Source organism: Nothoprocta perdicaria, unplaced genomic scaffold (assembly GCF_003342845.1).
Source record: "Nothoprocta perdicaria isolate Ctin4 unplaced genomic scaffold, notPer1 scaffold_171, whole genome shotgun sequence".
In the NCBI taxonomy this organism is placed as follows: Eukaryota; Metazoa; Chordata; class Aves; order Tinamiformes; family Tinamidae; genus Nothoprocta; species Nothoprocta perdicaria.
The window spans coordinates 931,194-950,873 of record NW_020454883.1 but is presented as its reverse complement, the minus strand read 5'-3'; the positions used below and the strand labels follow the sequence as shown (position 1 = coordinate 950,873).

Below are 19,680 nucleotides of genomic sequence, written 5' to 3'. Positions count from 1 at the left end.
AGTTGCATGCACTGAGAGGAGAAAAAAATCCCATAAAGAGAAAGGCTACTAATTTCCTTCCTCCTTAAACATCTCCCCTCTTCTTAATGCGAAGGGTCTTATTTTGTGAAGTTCTTGTTGGGCCCCTCAATATACTGCAGAAAAGGTCAGTGTAAAACATAGGCTACGGTCAGCTTGCTTGGCAAGCTTCGCTTTGCTAAACCAGTACAATTTCCATGTACTCATTATCACCTTCAGAAAGCAGGACTACAGCGTTTGTAACAGCTCTCTAGCAACCGGAAATTAAACCCACTAATGAATTAAGTAATAAAAGAGGAGGAGAAAAAAAGAAAACACTGGTTTTGGTCCTCTGATCAAAACAAAAAAGAGTGGAAAGCACAAGGTGCTAACACTGCCGCGGGCTGCTGCCCAAATGCTGGTGTGGGTCTAAGAGAGGACACACAACATAGGGCAAAGCCTTCAAGTGCTCTTGTGAAAAGACACCCAAGAAAAACCAAGTGCATGACAGAACAGTGATTAATGACCCCCAGTAAAATATTTTTCTAAGTTATGAAATTACTCTCCTAATGTTTAAAAGCAGAGGGCGACCTGTGGGAGAAGAGGCTACATTCCAGCAGTTTAAGAGTAAATATGAAAAGAAGGTAAATTATTACTCTCTTATCTTGGTTACTAGAGCAAAGATGAAAATAATGATCAGTGCCTTGATAAGATCTGTTCTCTATGGAACTGAGATAAGCAGCCTCATGGCAGCTGGGCTAAAACTTGTGGGGCAGCTTCTGCACTCAGCTGTGCAGCTGCAACCCCTTCCAGCAGCTTTTGTGTGTGGCTAAATGCAGAATTTGGCCTTCAGACCTGACCACGTCACTAGTCTCCACCTGTCTGCAAGTAATTCCCCAGCTACGTTTACAGCAGCAATCTACAACATCTCAAAATGTGCGTTTGGAGAGAAGAAAAAAAAACGTACAAAGGTACATCACAATTCTGACCTCTAACTTTCAATGAAAAAAAGAAAAATTGAAAATCAACAGGCAAAACTAATGTTATTTAAAATCCCTGAAGAGATCCCAAACTTACTCGAGTGCTTAACAGAATGGCTCACCTTGCATTATGCTTCACATTAACAACTAAAGCACAACCAGGTACAGAGTGCGGCACAGCCTGTTGGTGGAGCACACAAGGTAAGGCCCCATCCCCGCCTGCATCGATGGCAAAACTCTCCTTAAAAGCTCAAGAGGTGTCAGGATTGGAAGTCTGACTGCTCCCAACCTCTCCTTTTAGAGTTACGTTGAGTCAAAGACGGCTTCTTGAAAACAAACTACTGTGCAAGTGTCTGCTGCTGTCTCCCAGTTGACAGAGAGAGATGGCTTGAATGGGACTTTGGTGAGGACAGACATGAGCAGAAATAAAAGGAGGAAACGTCAGGACAAGTGAATAAACTTCCTTCTTTGTACAACTCCAAGTCCCATGGTCGCCATTCATTCAGAAACCCAAGTAAGCCCAAACAGATTCAGAGTTACATACACGCATGACGGAGAGCAGGGCAAACCACACTCGAGACCAATGTGGTATGCTGAGTTTAACCTGAGCCTTGAGCAGCTGGCAGGAGATACAATGGGAAATTTACACCATTTTAATGCTAGTGAATCTGCTCTGCAGAACGTGCCCGTCGGCGAGGAGCTGCTCCCATCCGAGCTCCGCTATCCGTTCCCTGGCGTTACAGGAGCTGAAAGATGTTGCCTGAAAGTAAGAAAATGTCAGGGAAGCCTACAAATGGGAGTTCACCTGCGGCCAGGACAAGGCAGCCTGACAAAACAACACTAACAACGAGTATCTGTCAGTGAATTTAAGGGTTGTTTCTTTTGTTTTTTTCCCTGGAGCATTGATTAAAAAAAAAAAAAAAAGTTGGAAATCAACAAACATTACGTTGGCTTTAGCAAGAGGAAACATTCAGTGGCTCCTGTTGTAAAAGCAAGCGTAGAGCTCTTGCAGGAAACCTATGTGTTCAGTCAGCTGAAGATGCACATGGCCATGTCCAGTCCCCCCTTTTACCCCTCCCACCCCCACGAGCCCACAGCAAGAAAAATTAGTTTCTTTTTTCTCCAGATTTGATGCCATAGTTTGACTACCGTAATCCTGAAACAGGCAGAAAGTTGATGCTTTCGCTTCAGTTGATGCCTCCAACTTCTTCATTCTTGGCTCAAGTTTTATTCATTAATATTAGTCATCAGTTATTAAGAAAAAGATAGTTTCTAAGTGTTTTTTGTTGTTTGTTTTTTTAACTGAAGTTAATTGGATACCACAGTCTGGTTACATGTGCTGAGCTGCAGCTGTCAGTTACTCCTTTTTCTTGAATTCTTGGTTGCCATAGCTGGAGCCTTTTTCTATTTCAGTTACTCCTATCAGTCTACGAACTCCGAAGGAAGCTTTAAAATACAACAGAAAAATGGGAGGCACGTTAAAGCCATTAAAAGATTCAGGAAGTTGCAGTCAAACACACAAGCAGAACAAACACGAGTTACCCTAAACCTAAGAAGCAGCAGTGTCTACGGGCCACACACTGATCACACACAGGTCAGTTGTTACCAAAAGAGGATGACAATCTAGATTTAAAAATATCACTAATGCTCCTACTAACTGTACTGCAAAGCCTGGAAACGGCAATGGGTTTTATTTGCTCTCCCTCCCCATCCGTTTCTTTTTTTTTTTCTAATCATTGACAGGATATGCAGTAAGAGCACCTTCTCCTCCTTGTGTCATAATATTGGGCTGCAAGAGCATTCACTCCTAAAGATATAAGCTACATCTAAGATATAAAGGTGAGTCTGTCCGGATCAAAGTTTTCCAGACACTCAGAATGCTGCTACACAAGACAAAAAGTCTAGGGAGCAAACCCTCAATTTCTATCCCAGTATCTTTTCTGCAAATCCCATTCACATTAATTGATCCTCTCAGCTTATCAAAGATAATGGATCCCACCTTGTCCCTCTGGGCTTAGCATCTTCTCCTCAGCTTTTCTTACCTGCTCCAACAAATCCCAGGAATGCAAGGATAAGAAGAGGTGATCCACTTGCAAAAACTCCAAAGCCAAAGGTGAAGAGAGGAGACAGGAGAACTGTGGCCCAGAAGAGAAAGTTTAGGAGAGTCCACGGTCTTCTAGGAGGTTTAAATTGCTGGCCAGGGAAAACCCCTTCTTGATTATACATCTCTTGCAAAGCATCCTACATGGAAGAGAAGACGGACAAAAACATGTTCCTAACGTTTCCACAGAGCAAGCCAAGGCCAGCGAAGCCCAGGAGAGCAGCAAGGTGCCTCTCCGAGGTGAACACTTCCCCAGAGAACTCGGCAGCCGTTGTCATCTGCTGACACTAACCTGGGCACTTCCACCTCCTGCCAAGGCCACCGGATGCGTAGCAGCCCTTCCAAGGGGATCCTGGCCACGGTCAGCAGCTGAAACAACACCCGTCTCCCCACTACCAAATGCCTTCCCCTTTGCTATGAATTTCTTAGGAAGTGGGGGCAGTTGCTGGCCAGAGAGCAGTTCAGACTCTGCCTGCCCCTTGGCTGCATGTTTTTCCTTCCTGTTTTCATTTTTGGAAAGGTCAGCACGATTCAGGAAAGCACAGCAGAAAACTGCTGCGCGTACAGCCAAAAATGCTGAGTAAAGCCCAAAATAAACAGCCCAGGCAGCGTTTTAACGTGAAGCAAAGGTACTGGCAACCAGTTTGTCCTGGGAAGCTTCTGAAACTTATACAGGATGGCTCAAGTAAGGCTCTTTTTCATGTTTTTCCCCCCACCTAAGTTACTTTTCTTTTAGCTTTCCTTACCAGGGGCTAAAAAGCTCAGGACACTGCCTGCCAAAGACACATCCTTTTGACGATACTCCCTTTATTTTGAAGATTCCAGTTAAAACAAACTGCTAGCACCATAAGATCCATACATAAAATACCTGCCTACATAAGTAACCTCTCCCCTAGCACCATCTGACACCAGAGCTGAATGCAGATATAGCCAACAGCAGAAAAAGCCTCCATCAAGATACACATTTAAGGTTCCCCACTCAAGCCTGCGTTAGGGCTGGGCGACCTTAAGTCCAGTCTTCCTTCCTCTCCGCATAGAGCTTAAAACTGTCACCAATAAATTAATCATCTCGAGGAAATAAAACAAAAAAGAATTGAGGAAAAGCTCCGAGCGCTTGGAAGACACTCCGACCACGGGCTACACCAGTCTCTGGCAGCAGATCTCGGGGACTGTCTGTACCGTGTCACACACTGCACAGATACTGCCAGGAGGCAGAAGGAAAGCGATGGCAGGAGAAGGAAAGCAGAAAGGAATGAGGACAGCTGTGGCTCAGCTGCCCTTCACAAACTGTCATCATTCTTCCCAAGTGGCTGAAATCATCTGCAGGGGAAGTGGAGCCTGTAGAAATGCAGGGCAGACACAAGAATACAAAATGATGGCAGAGGGATATTAGCCTTGCCCGGCGTGGGTTTCCCTCTGAATCCCATGCTGCTCCTTTGCAATTTGAGATGTTCTTACTAGGCACCTTGCCGTGGCCAGGGGCCCAAGGGCCGGGCTCCCCCAGCGCTGGTTTGAGCCCCTCCTCTCAGCAATATGAGGGAGGACTGCCAGTTTTCACAAAATATTCTCCGCTCCTCAGTCACTCCGGTGGAGGAGAGTGCACCACTGCCCTTGTGAAAATCTGGAAGGGAGGAAAGCAAAGCCATTTACCTTTTCTTGGTAAAGCTTATGAAGCCAGTTTGCAGCTTCCTTTTCATCTTGAGGGATATCTTCCAGAGGAAATCTCCTGGTTTATTAGAGAGAGGCAGAAAACAGGATTAAAGAAAAATTCAGGTGTTTGACTTACAACCTCTATTAGAAGGTCTAATATAAGACCTTCTATTCAACACCAGGCACAAGCTTTCAAGTTCTTAAGGGTGAAGAAGACCTGAGACTTGATCAAATCCTGATTCTCCACCTAAAAACTCAAATTCCCAAACCCAAAGAAACTGCACCGTCTCCCATCAATCTCAGAGTCCATCAGTAAAAAAACAGCAAAACAAGTAAAAAAAAAAAACACACAAAAACACATGTGACAAAATCCAGGATAAAGTTAATTATAATTTGTTAGTGGAGGAAAAAAAACCCCGCATTTTAGGAAAATGGGGATTTTTTTTTCCCTTGGCCCTCTTGTACATCCCAGCAGTGAGAGCAAGCCTGTGGTCTCTGGGAGGACCCACAGTGATCCCAGATAAAACTTATCTGCTACCTAGGTTTGCTATATATTTTACCTATATATTTTTTAACCTATATTTGCCTATACATTGTCCCTAGGTTTGCTCCCTATTCAGTCGGGACGTGCGTTCTTGCCGCAGGCAGTGAGCAGGGGAAGGGTTTGCTGGGCCCACGCGCGGGGAAGGGCCGGAGCGGTGCGGGAGCGGCGCAGGGCTCCGGCCTCCCCAGCAGGGATCCCGACGCTGTGGCCACCTTCCCAGCGGGGCTCCGCTCGGGAAGGCTGAGCCCGCAGCTCAGGCTGGTCGCAGGGATGCAGCGGGACAGGGAGAAGCCCGACCGGCGAGTCTCTGAGCCAGGCGGAGAGACACCATTGGGAAAAACACAAGTCAGAGATGGTTGGCCAAGGATTGGGCCCGGTTCAATGGCCCAACGCTTCCAATACATTTCTGCCTTCCCACAAACCAGTCAAATCTATTTTTTTCCCTTACATATTCCCCTTTAATAGCTCTACCAGGAAGAGCCACTCAACTAACACAAACAATGCTCCACAAAGGCTTGAGGAGAAGGCGTTTGCTGATGCTCTGCTAAGGCTGTCACTCCACGAGGATCACCACAAGGGGGTACTCACAGCAAGAGCATTTGGTCATTTGGGTAATGACTCAGAGGGCAGACTAGATCATCTGCCAAGGCTAAGCTTCTGACCCCCGTGCAGGGTCAGAATTGTTACCTGCACAGTTATCTGTGCATTTTTTGTTGTGCAGAACTGGTTTTGTTGTGGTTTTTTTTTGTGTTTTTGTTGTGCAGAACGGTTACCTGCACAGTTATCTGTGCAGGTAACTGCACGTTCCTTTTACCTTACTTCGCTTTACATGGGATCAGACGCTTCCGTTCTCTGATCTAAGCCAAGATTCTCAGCACATTAAGGAAACAATCAACTTTCAACAAAATGACTATAGTAATAATTTCCTCGATGTCACAGCATCCTCCCCAGAGGAGAGAGAAGCCTTTAAGTGTAAGGAAGTATCTCGAGAAGGTTGATTCATGCCACAGTCACAATTTAAAGCCAAAATGACCTGAGCAACATAGTAATTAGTTCTTTAATAGGGCACAAATAGTCATTTCACCCGGCTACATCATTGCTCTTCAGCAGAATTTTATAAACCCAAGACTACTGAAGATGACATCGCTGCTCTTGCTTCCCACCACCTCACAGACTCACAGAATGGTTAAGGTTGGAAGGGACCTCAGAGGTCATCCAGTCCAACCCCCTGCTCACGCAGGGACACCCAGAGCACGGGGCACAGGGCGGCATCCAGGCGGGTTTGGAAGATCTCCAGAGAAGGAGACTCCACAGCCTCCCTGGGCAGCCTGTGCCAGGGCTCTGGCAGCCTCACAGTGAAGAAGTTCTTGCTGGCCAACGACCAAGACGAGCTTGCCTGCCGGCCAGCAAGCTAGAGGACATTAACCGGATGCAGCCGTGCGTTCCTCGCAGCCCCAGCGGGATGCGGGGCGCGCGCTGATGCTCAGCGTGGGGCTGCACGCGGCCAGCGTCTCACGCCGCTCTGCTACCTCACCTGGTTGTTCCCTCCCAAGTCACCCGCTCCTCAGCGGCAGCGCTTCTGCCGAGCGTGACTCTCTCTCCCCATCACCTCCAGAGTTTTTCTGGTGGAAAGACTAAAATCTCATGGAAGCTGGATGGCACTGGAGAGCAGCCCTGGAACAGCCACCCTTCCCTCCTGAGGCTGCAGCACGTTGTCTTCCCTGGGCTAGATTTTCCCCTCAAAACTGTTCCTGCTGCCCAGAGGCACCGCAGGAGATCAAGGGGTTTCCCCAGAGCCTCTCACCCCCATGGGCTCCGCTGTGTCTCTGTGAGCGAGACACGCTGCAGAACAGGGACCCAGCGTCCCAGGGGTGGAGGAGGCAGGTGGCAGCTTTTAATTATTACTTTTTTTTTAAAACATGATCAACCTCATTGTTTGCCAAAGTGTGGGATAAGCCCTCAAAAAAGCACACATGATGAGCTGTCAAAAGAGCGAACCAGAAAGAACAACTGGGACCATTTGTCACCCCAGGCATAAAAGGTGGAAGAAGAAATTCAGCAGGGAAGGTCCAAGCTTCTGTGGTCACAGGGACACCGTCAACGCAGAGACAAACAAGCAGAAGTCAAGAGAAAATCGGTGCACGTGAGCATGTGTATCCGTGGTGTGGAGAGAGGTGTTAGGAGCTGTTCTGCCAGGCAAAAGCCCAACTGCAAGGAACGAGCCACGACATTCATACAATGTCTGCATTTCAGCAGTATTTAACTCCTAAGCTGCTAATCAAACCATGTGAGAAGAGGAGAGAAACTGGCACAGTAAGGAACTTCACATCCCTTATTATCCTTATTAAGGCTGCTCTTGTTGGACAGGCCATTTGCACCACGTATAAGGTGCTCACAAAGGCCTGGGAAGGGGATAGAATACTTGGCTTTCTGTTCCCAGCAGATTTAGGAAAGAGCAGACGAGTGTCCTTGCTTCACAAAATTTGTGGAAACGCTGGAAAGACCGTGTGGACGTCGTCCCGACCTGGAAATCTATCTACCCAGTGCTCTCTGTCTTGCTGGGTGATGTCACTGGCTCCCAAGCACAGAACCAGAACAAAGCAAAGGGAAAAACAGAAGGGTCTTTGTGATCTGCAGAGAAACTGCAGGACAAGGAAAAGGGGACTATGGCAGAGGACACTTCCCTCCAGATTTTGAATACATTTCAACTTGCCAAAATAAGCATCTTGGGGCTCACCTCCATCATCATATGCTTACCTTACACACATATCTGCTTCGTATTTCTTTCCATAAAGAATTCCTAGTAAAGATGGGTTCTTGTTTCCTCTGAAATTTAGTGTTACATCATACACTGCTGAAACTGCGGTGGGGGAAAAAAAGAAAAAGGCTGTTACCTCAGCATCTCTCACAACCATGTCGCCAGTGTCCTCGCATTAGACAGCAACAAGCTCTCATTTTGTGTGTTGGAAATTTATAAAACAATTTTATTTCATCTGCATCAGCCACCTGACATGCCCATCCAAGCAGCACCTGGGCTACCAGCGATGAGACTGGATGAACCAGGCAACAGGGGCATAGACGAGTTCATTATTTTTTAAAACTGATCTCTAAGTTACGTGGCACAAATTAAGTTTAATACACCAAATATTTTCACTAATCATAATGGATATAATGGAAATCAGAGCATAAAACACTGTGCTACGTAACATGGTCTACCAAATACCACATTATAGATAATGCTAGGAACAAGTAATAGCTTGCCAAAATACCTGTTCCCCTGAGACACTGGACAGCAGTGGTGAAACCTTTGGTTCTGGGCAGCAGATGATACTTGAGCTTGGGCAGCCCCTTGGATTCAGCTACCTCCATGCTGATACGGTGCTTGGTCTCTGTGAAGCGAGTGCCTTCACAGTACAGGAGAAACTGGAATGGGACAGAAGGGGAAAGCAGAGATAACCCGTGAGCACAGAACAACCCGGGCAGGACGCTGCCGGCTTCTGCAAAGCTCACGCGTGCCCGACGCGCACGGCAGACACGCCTCAGCTGCCCGCTCGCTTCGCTGCGTCCCAGGCATGAACACCTCTGCTCACCTCACTCAGAGGTGGATGAGATTTCAACTTAACAGCACAGGTCCCAAATTCAAGCCTACAAAAGCTCAAGCGGTTATCCATGAAAAACTTGCAAAAATAAAAATGGCAAGAAATGCGACTGGAACTTGCAAATTTGCACTTGCAAAAAACTGCAAAAATCTCGGCGAGATTGCAAAAATGCAATTGGCACTTGCAATTTGCACTTGCAAAAATACAAATTTCTAAGAGCTCTGGCTGCCAGCAGACTCAACTGCAAACCAGAAAAAGCAAGAAGTCAAAAGCTTCTGGGGAAAACCTTCAGTCACTACCTACCTCCTTTACAACTTTCTGCATGTGACAAGAATTACTCATTTGAAGACAGACCAGCCTGAAAGATTTCCTTGCAGCACTTGTACTGGTTGTGCCCTGGAGCGGGGCCTTCCCTAAAGCCTTCCCCTCGCTCGCCTTGCAGATGAGCTGTCCGACTGGCCCGTGAGAAACTCCCGATTCTCCACCAAAACCCCAGTCTTGGCACTTTTAATTGGTAGGGTTTTCCCTTTTAGCTACTCAGGATGATATATTAAATGAAATTATGCTCATAACCATTAATTCAAGCAAGTAAGTAGCTTAAAATTGGTTGTGCAGATGATTATGCTTTATATTCTTGTAATAATAGAAACATCACAAATGGCACATTCACTTCGTACTAGTCAAAGCTTATGTTTCACTATTTATTTCGACAAACTACAGGAAAACACCGAAATTCACTTAAAATGAACAAATAAAACCACTTAACGTTTTACTGCATTATTGCAGTAAAATCTAATGGCCCTGCACATAACGAACCACAGATGTTTCACCCTTGATTTCAAATAATTTCAAATAATGACAAAACAAAAAGCAAAGCTTCAGAAGCCAGGGCAAGCTCCCCATCTGTTTGCATAGAGACTTGCTGGGCAATCTGTAATTTTATACATCCAAGAATGTACCAACACAAAAACTTCCTCTCAAAACCTATGGTTTATTCAAACCTCCTCCCAGAATACACACACACACACGCACACACACACAAACACACTCTTACACACACACTTTTCCAAGAATATACAAAGCAAAACAGAAAAACACCCACATGGCTTGTCTGCCTTTTTAGTCTACTTCAGAAAATAATAGCTTAAGGTTATGCAGACAGTAGTTAAGTTATACAGACAGTACTTAAGTACGGACTGTTATTTATATATTTTTTTAAACAAAAGAATAAAGGCAGGAGAAGTTTAGCCATACTTTTGTCTAAACTAGCAAGCATTGTACAAGTCGGACGTGTAAATTGTTTTCAAGCTTGGGATCATCTCCATGTGCCTGAGCCTTCCCAATGAGGTTTCTTCCTCCCAAGCCAGCAGAGCAATTCTTCCCAAATACCTTCCCTCAACCCTCCTGGGGCCAGACACGTTTTCCCTGGCTATGTGACACGGAAGCAGGGAGAGGAGCCTCCCTCCTCCACGGTGCCACATAGGTACCTCCTTCCCCGCTCCGCTTTTAGCGCCGTCGATGCTCCAGGAGAAACCTGGCACTTACCCACATGTATTCAGGATAATCAGAGAGGCGCTTTAATCCTTCAATCACTGTGTCCCTGTCTTCTTCCCATTTTCTTTTGCAGAAGACGATCTCGAGGAAGTACCACGTCCAGCCAATGAGGGGCACGTACAACAGTTCTCGTTTAGCAAGGACTTTGGAACTCTTGGAGGAAAAGAAAAACGACAACCCAGAAGTGTCATTTGCTGGTTCATACAGCGACACCAAACACAAAACATCACGCTAAGGATGATGGAGACCTAGCAGGGTTACGCATGGCAACCCAAAGATTAAGGCGCTGGATGGGCTGAACAGGAATGGGAGGATGGATTGAACATGGACACGGAGTCCCACGGATGGAGGGAGAGCTCAGGGCGCCACGTACCCCCAGCACTCCGAAGCGCTCCGTCATCGTCCAGCCGCACAGGAAGTCGATCTCAAAGTTGTGGTTCAAGATGATGATGACGTGCTCCTTCCCAAAGGTATCCACCGTAGCCTGGTCGGAGAACAAGGTGCACTCCGTGCCCGACCACCACTCCAGCAACATGACCAGCTCTGGCGAACGGCAGGGACACGGAGAGATGGGTTAGACGGGATGCTTGCAGAGACCCTTTTGCCATTTCATCCATCTACCTACCTACCTACCTACCTACCTACCTATTATTTTAGCATTTTCTCTCCAGCCCAATTCAATGCCAACTTCTTCCGACTCCCGACACCACCGTCACCTTTTCAGTCCAGCCCACTACAGAGGGAAGGAAAGCCTGGACCAAATCACACCACTATCCTCATGCAGTAATTGGGGCACTAGATATGTACATCATGGGCGATTTAGCAAGGTTTAAAACAGCAACAAATTTACACCGTCTATTCTGAATATGAAATATCATGAGCATCAAAAATAAAGCAATCTGCTTGCGAACAGACCGCTGAGGCGGTGATTGCTCCACTGGACAAGCCCGCTTTCCCCCAGGTGGGATACAAATTATGCACAGATCCAGCCTAATGTTTTTACTCAGCACGGAGCAAGCTTTATGGAGCAGACAGACCAATAAAGGGCTTTTAAATGGCTATGATACCACAGACCTTCTGTGATACAGTTTGGCACAGGGACACAGGCCTTAAATCACTCCAGATTACAGTCATCTGCATGGAGTCAAAAGCACCAGAAGATCAGGCTATTTAGCAACATACCTGGGCACGGCCAGGAATAGCAACTGTCCCCCTTCCTTGGCCTTCAAGAGGAGAAATGGGATGAGGGGCTTCGCCTCGGTCTTCTCCAGCTTTTCACTACTCCAGTCCCTCCCCCTCTATTCTGTACATTTCCTTCATTACCCATGCTTATTTTTCACCACTTTCTTCATAATGAAACACCCCAAACTACCTAAGTTGTACATGCAACAAATGTAATTGCCATGGTTAGCCTACTTCCCTAATTTCGGTTCCAAGAGGCAGGCAGAAGTCCTTGTCTCACAGAGTACCTATGAGGGCTGTAAGGATGGTTCATCCTCCCAGCAGGAATGTTTGTTTCCATACCAACTCCAGCCCATTGGTACTGTCTCATTTTAATGAGTTATGGAAGCAATACAAATTTAGTATTCTAAATATTATTCCCAAAGTTCTGCATCCCTGCGCATCTCACCCTGTGTACGGGAAGGCCCCGGGTTTGCCAAACGGAGGAGGCTCTTCCTGCACCAGGGCTTCCAAGCAGCAGGATCACAGCTCTGCAGACTCTGTTTCACTTGCATTCCCTGCACGTCCATATATCTACCAGGCCGTTATCCTGTAGCATTTTTTCAGGACTCACTCATTTGGAAGCAGGGGCAAGTTCTGCATCTTTTTGCTCCAGAGAATATAACCCTTCCAAGTGATGCTCAAGAACAGCACCTTACATCCCCCTGAGGTTCCTGGGATGCCTTTTTAGCTCCGTGTCCCCTGGGAACACCGTAGCCCCGTGCACCTTTCCCGCCTCCGTTAGCCTGACTCAGTGAGAGGCAGGGGCAGGGAGAACATCCCTGGTCAGAGCGCGGCTCCCATGGGTGCTCAGCACAACAGGCTGCACCCCATGCAGCACCCTCCGCTGCTTCCCTTTCCCTGCTCTCCACAGCCCGAGGACCACCATGTCCCGCATCCACCACACCTGTATTTTGCTCTGTCCAAGGAAACGCAGCCGCACGCGAGTCTCCCCCTCAACATCAGAGGGAAGCTCTGCCGAGGGAGGCGCAGGCGAGTTGCTGCCTGAGCACTTCTCATCCCCGTCCCCCTCAAACAGCAGGGGAGGCTTCGCCCGGAGATTTGCCAGGGTTCGTACTGGAACAGACGGGTTGATGAGCCAGAGAATATGAGGAAACAAACTGCCTTTTACAAGCATACCGATAAATGATGCAACTAAAACAAGGAGAGGGGTCATCTCCTTTAGTTTTTTTTTCTTTTTTTTCCTGTTTGTGCGTGTGGGGCTACTTGGCTGGTGCTGATGGTGTCACAGCTCTGGCTGGGCTGAGCAAAGGAGGCGCGAGGCTTTGCGGCCGCACGCGCCGTCGCTGCGTCGAGCGCCGCCTCGGCCCGGCAAACACCCCCCCTGCTGCCGCTTCCAGCAGCAATTCCAAAGGAAATGGCCCTACAGCCTCACAAGGCATTCGAGGCCAAAGCCAGCAAGCAGGCACGGCTCATCTCCCAGCCCGTTTGGAAGCCACGGACGGTCATTTGAAAGCACCAAGATCTGGGAGACCATCCTTGCAAGCAGGCTCTACCCAGAGGCATGAGTCATCTGCAACGGAGTGAGCGTGCGGGAGCCTGGATACAGATCCCCCTTGGGAATTAAACACGTGAAGCGCTCGTTTTTAGGGCGCAGTCTGGCACAAGCCTCCAGCACCAACCTGCCCCAGGTCCCGGTGGGAGCTCTGCAAGGTGCCGTGACGGGCTCATTGGCCCAATACTACCCTTAAATAAAGCCATTCGCTCCCTAAACGGCTTCGAAGCAAGACTTCACCTATTTGAGATGAGATGCAGCAAGCAGAAGGCCTTGCTTTCTCTAGAGCACAGTGTATGTGGGCACACAGGCACCCCTGCGTGTCTATTCCAGCACACACGCTCCTCGGCCAGGCTGGCAGAGCAGCTTTGCATACAGAAAACCATGATAAACAGAGCTCTGGCATGGAAGTTATCAGCTTAAAAATAAAGATATTTAAATAAGTGACCAAAATCTACCTTCTGGAATGGAATAGGAAACTACAGAGTCACTGTCCAAAGGCTTCCATGTAACAGAATATGTGTCAGGAAGGGCAGCACTTGAGCCACTGCGTTTACAGGGCTTGCTTGTTTTGTTATAAATCACAATTGGAGAGCCTGCTCTCTCAGTGCTTCCGTGAGAGGCTATCAGCACTGCTCTGGCCAATGCAACATTTACATTCGTTTTCATAGTTTAATTTCTTACTCATTTAATTTACAGAGTAGTCTGCAACACAAGGGGTTACTCTCAGTGAAATCCCATCACCTGCTCAACTTTTCTGAACCTTTTGTAAGAACAGGGTAGAGGATTTTCAGTGTACAGAACAGACAGACAACAGCATTTAAAAGGGGATCTCTGTACACCCAGTATCAACTTGGAGGAATCAAGAGTCTAAAGCTGTAGCCCTCATCGGTACAAGCAGTACCAACCATCAGAAAAGCCAGGCTATTTGTGCAACAAGAGTTTTCAGGACACATTAGGCTGTAGGTTATTAAAAGGACATTAAGGATTATTTCCAAGTAAAACACACCCCCTTCAACCATAACTTCAGTTATATACACATCCTTCCAATACTAAATGTTTTCTCCTGACAGTTTGCCAGCTGTTCTCGACTCGGTTTCCTTTCTCCTTCCCTTTCTCCTGTGCTTCTTTGATAGTCCGAGTAGGTGGAATAAAAAGCCCAGGAAGGACGAGGTTCAACAAGCTTAATGAGCAATTGAACTGGACTTAACTGCACTAGAACTGAACCAGGAACTCATCAAGGATGTTTGCTGGTGGTCCCTCACGTCTGTGCTTTGGGAATTTGGGTGCCTGTTAGCCGACTGCCCAGCTGTAACGCGAGTGCTCATCGACACCGGGCGCCCAGCAGCTCCGCCGAGGCGGGTGGCCGTGCACATGGGGAGGGATGGAGAGAGGAAACAAACTCCATGACTCACCACTGAAAAAGGAGGTGACATCTGGATTAAGGAGCCTCTAACCACCTGTTTCAGAAATCCAATGCCTTCCTGAGCTGTATGAGGAGGAAAAACTAAAGCATGCACAGCAAAGAAGTTTTTTGCTAGCCTGCAAGAGGCAAGTAGCCTAGACCTGCTCACCAGACGCGCGAGGCAGGCAGAAGAAAGTCACCCACAAGAGCAGAGGTTGGTGGCACCCGCAGACCCCACAGCTACGAAAGGCCCTTGGAGCTGCCCTAGGACCTGGCCACGAAGCTCTCCGCGTTGGGTGCCAGAGACAGGCACCTCAGGCCGCAGAGCACGCGGTCAACGTGGGCTCTCGAGCGGGTGCTCAGCGCAGCACCCATGCCGAGTACCTGAAGCCGACTCTGGGCTCCTCCTCCCTCCCCACGGCACCTAACACAGGCCCTTCACACACGTGATACGGGGTGAAGATGGTGCTGAAACAGAGGCAGCAATTTCCTGCCATTCGAGGTACAGTGTGTGTGGGGAACGGGGCAAGTTTACTTTGCATTTCTCTTGAATATCAAAGTCACCGTCAGAAGTCAAAGTCACCAGTAACAGGACGTTGTTTTTGTTGTATTTCAGTAAATCACGGCTGCTTTGGACTTCTCTGAAGAAAACGTCTGCCACAACCTTATTAGTCTTCCAACTCGCGTGTGTGTGTTAAATACATATATATGTACACACACACTCAGATATGTCTTAAAGAATCACAAAAGAGTTGGGGCTGGAAGGGACCTCTGAAGATCATCTGCCCCGGCCAACACTACCCAAGCTGGGTCAGCTGGAGCAAGTTGCCCAGGACCATATCCTGTTTTCCTTGTTCAGGGGGCATTTCCTGTGCTTGAGTTTGTGCCCTTTGACTCCTGCCCTGTCCCTGGACACCGCTGAGAGGAGTCTGGCCCTGTCCTCTTGACATTAAATGTTTATTATCACCAATAAGACACCCCAAACCTTCTCAGGGCTGACCAGCCCCGCTCTCCCATCCTCCCCTCCTGTGAAGGAAGCTCCAGCTCCTTCCCCAGCTCTGCAGCCCTTCCCTGGCCTCGCTCCAGCAGCTCCACGTCCCTCTCACACCCAGGGCAGGACCCAGCAGCCCAGGCGCAGCCTCGCCGGGCTGAGCAGGGCGCAGGATCCCGCTGGTGACGCGCAGCCCAGTGGGGCCCAGGGCACCATCAGCTGCCACCTTCACGGCTCACGTCCAAACACACACATATGAACAGGCACATACAAAAACCTATTTATTTTGCCATTTAAGGAGTCCCTCCCGCCCCCTCAGGCCATACTCACGGCTCCACAGCGAGTAGGCCAGGCGACAGTTCACTCGGCGATAAAGCTGCTTGTTTATGGGCCACAGGAGCAGCGTGCATAGTTGAATGAAGTTGATGATTAGCCCGCTCACGACGAAAACAAACCCGATGAGGAGATGAACTATGAACTGGGTCTTCAGAAAGGCAATGAAGCCCATGATAACCGCTCAGAAGCGCTTGCAAGGGCCGTCACTCAGAATAACTGTCCTGAAAAAAAGAAAAAGAAAAGCTATTTGAGACTGCATGTACAACCCCTACAAGGCAAAGAGGCAAGATCATAGAATCATCGAATTACAGAATGCCCAAGGTTGGAAGGGACCTCAGAGGTCATCTAGTCCAACCCCCTGCTCCAGCAGGGTCACCCAGAGCACGGGGCACAGGGCTGCATCCAAGCAGGTGTTGAAGATCTCCAGAGAAGGAGATCCCACAGCCTCTCCGGGCAGCCTGTTCCAGGGCTCTGTCACCCTCACTGTCGAGAAATTTTTCCTTAAGTTCCTGTGGAAGTTTTGGTGCTTCCGTTTGTGGCCGTTTCCTCTAGTCCTACTAGTGGCCACCAAGATGAGAGCACCAAAACAGTCCATGCAACCTCTGCAACAGAAACCCAAACCAACAGCACTCGGCTTTTCAGGCCTCCTTCACTCAGCAGTTGAGTGGTGCAAGCCACTTTCAAAAGTAGGAAAGCATCATTATCTACAACTTGCAGCCTACTGAAAATCTAGCTGTTTGCTGAAGATGAATCTCACACCCTCTTCAAACAAACCTCTTCTAGCTGCAGTTAATGCTGGGAGGAACACAGCCCTCTGCTTCTGCACCAAATCAGCCAAGCCCCAAGCACGGAACCAGCTGCACTGCACTCGGGCTGCAGTGCTTCCTATAGCGCTTAGAAATACAGGAACGGCCCCGAACCTGCCGCTGAACGGCCCCTGAGCACCCCAAGATGTGGCACATTGAGTCTCTGGAGCCACACTGAGCCCCTGAGCACCCCAAGATGTGGCACATTGAGTCTCTGGAGCCACACTGAGCCCCTGAGCACCCCAAGATGTGGCACATTGAGCCTCATGGAGCCGTGCAAATGTAGTGACACCCTCAGCCTGCTGCTCCGTTGGCCTCTGATCAAACCCTGAGCAAGAGCTGCTGGGGCTGCAGAGACTTCCTAATACATTGGCTCGTGCTAGAATAGCACCGTGGTCCACGTGTAGGGCAGGTTCTCCATCCTGCAGCAAACTTCGTAATGAAAGAGCAGAGCGTCATTCCGGAAAACCAGGGCATGGAAGTGGAAACACCCATTTCCAGGTTCACAACTCACAGCTGCAAACAACTTCTCACTTTCTCAGGTCCCATTACCTGAGCAAATAGACTAGTTAGTGGGAAAATAAAGTAAAATAATAATAATAATAATAATAATAATAATAATAATACCTCTGGCTCCAGAGTAGTAAAATTTTGATCTAGAAAAGGCTTTGGCACAGTCTTTTTTCCACTGTATTAGCCAGAGCACTTAACTCAGCGTATGCTCCCTATTTACCCCAGGTGCGGCTGGATGCAGAGTAACTGACTCAGCAGAAAGTCAGAGCAGCTTTAACGGGCAGCACCTGATCCCACATAAACCCTGCCAGTACAAAGTTAACCCCCCCCAAAGTGCTTTAGATGAGCCACTGCATTGAGGTAATTCCAGGCACTGCCTTATGTGGCACGGGTCTCTCTGACACATTTGGTAATTGAAACTGTGAAACTAGATGTATTCTGCAGCCCGAGCACAGCCCCAAAACCTCACAGAAATGAAGGCTCGACCCTACCGTTGGCCAAAGTTTGCTGCAGGAATTAATGCCTGGCTTTTCCGAGTGCCCCAAGCAGCCACCCAGCCAGCCTGGAGATTGAGGATCTCCCTCGAGAAGTGTTCAGAGGCTTCCAGTGCCTGAACAGAACAAAAGCTGTGAGAACCCAAAACATTCTTCGTCGCCACCTGCTAACATTGGGGCACTATTTTTAAAACTCCGCAGCAATTTTCCTTGGAAAAGCTTTCCCCCCCCCCCCCCCCCCCACTGCATCTCCTACCAATTGGGAGCTGCCTTCAAGCTGCAGAACGTCTCACTCTCCCTGGCACATTTGGACACTATTTTTATCGTTAGCAATCTAACTACTGCAGACACATGGTACGGGGGGAGTATTTTAACACAGCAACTATTGTGCCTGTCACAAAAATACGGTGGAATACGCTCAAATTAAGCTTAGAGCGAAGAATCTAAGTTGTCCCAGGGTTTTCCCGTAGGAAAGAGGGACAAAGTGTCTGGCGCTGGTGAAGCCGCGCGGGCGCTGCCCCTTGCCTGGGGATGCTCCCCAGGCCCCTGCACCCGCTGCGGCGCTTCCCAGAGCGCGGCAGCCTCCCGGCGCTCCCCTCCAAGGAGCAGCATAAACCAACAGGGAGCAAGCGCCTCCGGAGAGCCCTGTAACCCCATCTGTGTTCGGCAGAGCCATGAGCAGCCAGGGCTGCTGATGACCAGGTCTATCCTAAGCATTAGAGCAGCAGTTACAGCCTTTTAACCCCCAACTTGGCCACTTACTGGCAAGGGCTAAAAGCCCATGGCAACGTCAAGAGGAGATAGAAATGTCCAACATTCTCCTCAGAGGCTCCCACCCAGCAAAAGGCTTTGGCTCTGCTCCCACAGCTTTGCTCTGGAGAAGCCTGGATGCTCCAGTGTCTGTCCCTCGAGCTAAGGAGGACTTGGCTCCATTAGGGCACATCCATGCCAGGAAAAGCCAGGGACACTGCGGCCCGGGACCTCTCGCGCTTCCTCCCTCTGACCAGAGCAGCCTCCAACCCTGCACCGGTGCTCGCTGCTCCCCCAGGGATTTGGGGACTGTAGGATTATTCTTATTAATATTATTGCTGCAGACAGCAGCCAAAACATCAGCTGGCTCCTCTCCAGCACCTTTAGGGGACAGAGCCTGCCCAGCTGCTTTGCAAAGAACAGCTGTTTTGCTTCAACTTTCCTCTTGCAAGGGACAAGGCTCAACAAAATGCGATAAATCCGGCTGTCCGACTATTCTGTCTTCGAGGCTGGATACACATTCTCCCCAGTGCCCCTTCTGCCAATCCCTCACTGAACTGCACTTAGCTTTCAGAATAATGTTTTAATTTTTTAATTATCCTGAAAACTAAATGCAGTTCAGAGTTCAGTGAGAGATGAATTTAGCTAATCTTCTCCCAGAAATTCCTTGATTTTCCACAGTCCTGCCCACACAGGAGACTTAGGCAATGCAGGGACAGCCCAAGGGGCAGAGGGCAGTCGGAGGCTGCTTTGCTGGGATGAGAAGCCAGGCTGTTGCATCCCATTAATGACTAATTAATGATCATTAATATGATGGATATCAAGAACAGCTAAGTGTCTATTGAGCAAACATCTGCCTTAGCCTCAACCAGCAAGTCTCAGCAGTATTCACTTTCCCTTCTTTAAAGTCTGCCTCAACTCTCCTGCATCCTGACTCAATGCTTGGGAGGGCATTAGCACGACTCTCACTGAGGAGCAATATCACCTTTCTGGTATCCAGCTTGCTACATTCATGAAGCTCCCAGCGATTAAACTGAGGCTTCTGCGGTGTTAAACGCAGCTCAAATTTGCCACCAACTTCAAAAGTCAATAGGAGGCAGAATGACAGAGAACATGGCTTCATTTCATTAGGAAACCACGTTCAAAACAGAGGCAGTATATGCACTAAGCACGTTACAGCCATTTCATGAAATACACACCTATTCACGAGCTCAAGAGGAAAA

General features: G+C 48.4%; 1 protein-coding gene across 1 annotated transcript in view; it reads right to left on the bottom strand.

The window, feature by feature from the left end:
• Positions 1 to 1,937: 1,937 nt before the first annotated feature.
• The window catches only part of AGPAT3 (1-acylglycerol-3-phosphate O-acyltransferase 3), a 104,619-nt gene continuing 86,876 nt past the window's right edge, over positions 1,938 to 19,680 (bottom strand). Inside the window, exons 3-10 of the mRNA XM_026036163.1 lie at positions 15,889 to 16,115; positions 10,799 to 10,968; positions 10,417 to 10,578; positions 8,542 to 8,695; positions 8,030 to 8,132; positions 4,729 to 4,804; positions 3,020 to 3,218; positions 1,938 to 2,423 (exon numbers count right to left, since the gene is read on the bottom strand). Coding sequence (XP_025891948.1) covers positions 2,335 to 2,423; positions 3,020 to 3,218; positions 4,729 to 4,804; positions 8,030 to 8,132; positions 8,542 to 8,695; positions 10,417 to 10,578; positions 10,799 to 10,968; positions 15,889 to 16,066 — 1,131 coding nt within the window. The 5' untranslated portion in view covers positions 16,067 to 16,115 and the 3' untranslated portion in view covers positions 1,938 to 2,334. The remainder of the gene's footprint in view (positions 2,424 to 3,019; positions 3,219 to 4,728; positions 4,805 to 8,029; positions 8,133 to 8,541; positions 8,696 to 10,416; positions 10,579 to 10,798; positions 10,969 to 15,888; positions 16,116 to 19,680) is intronic.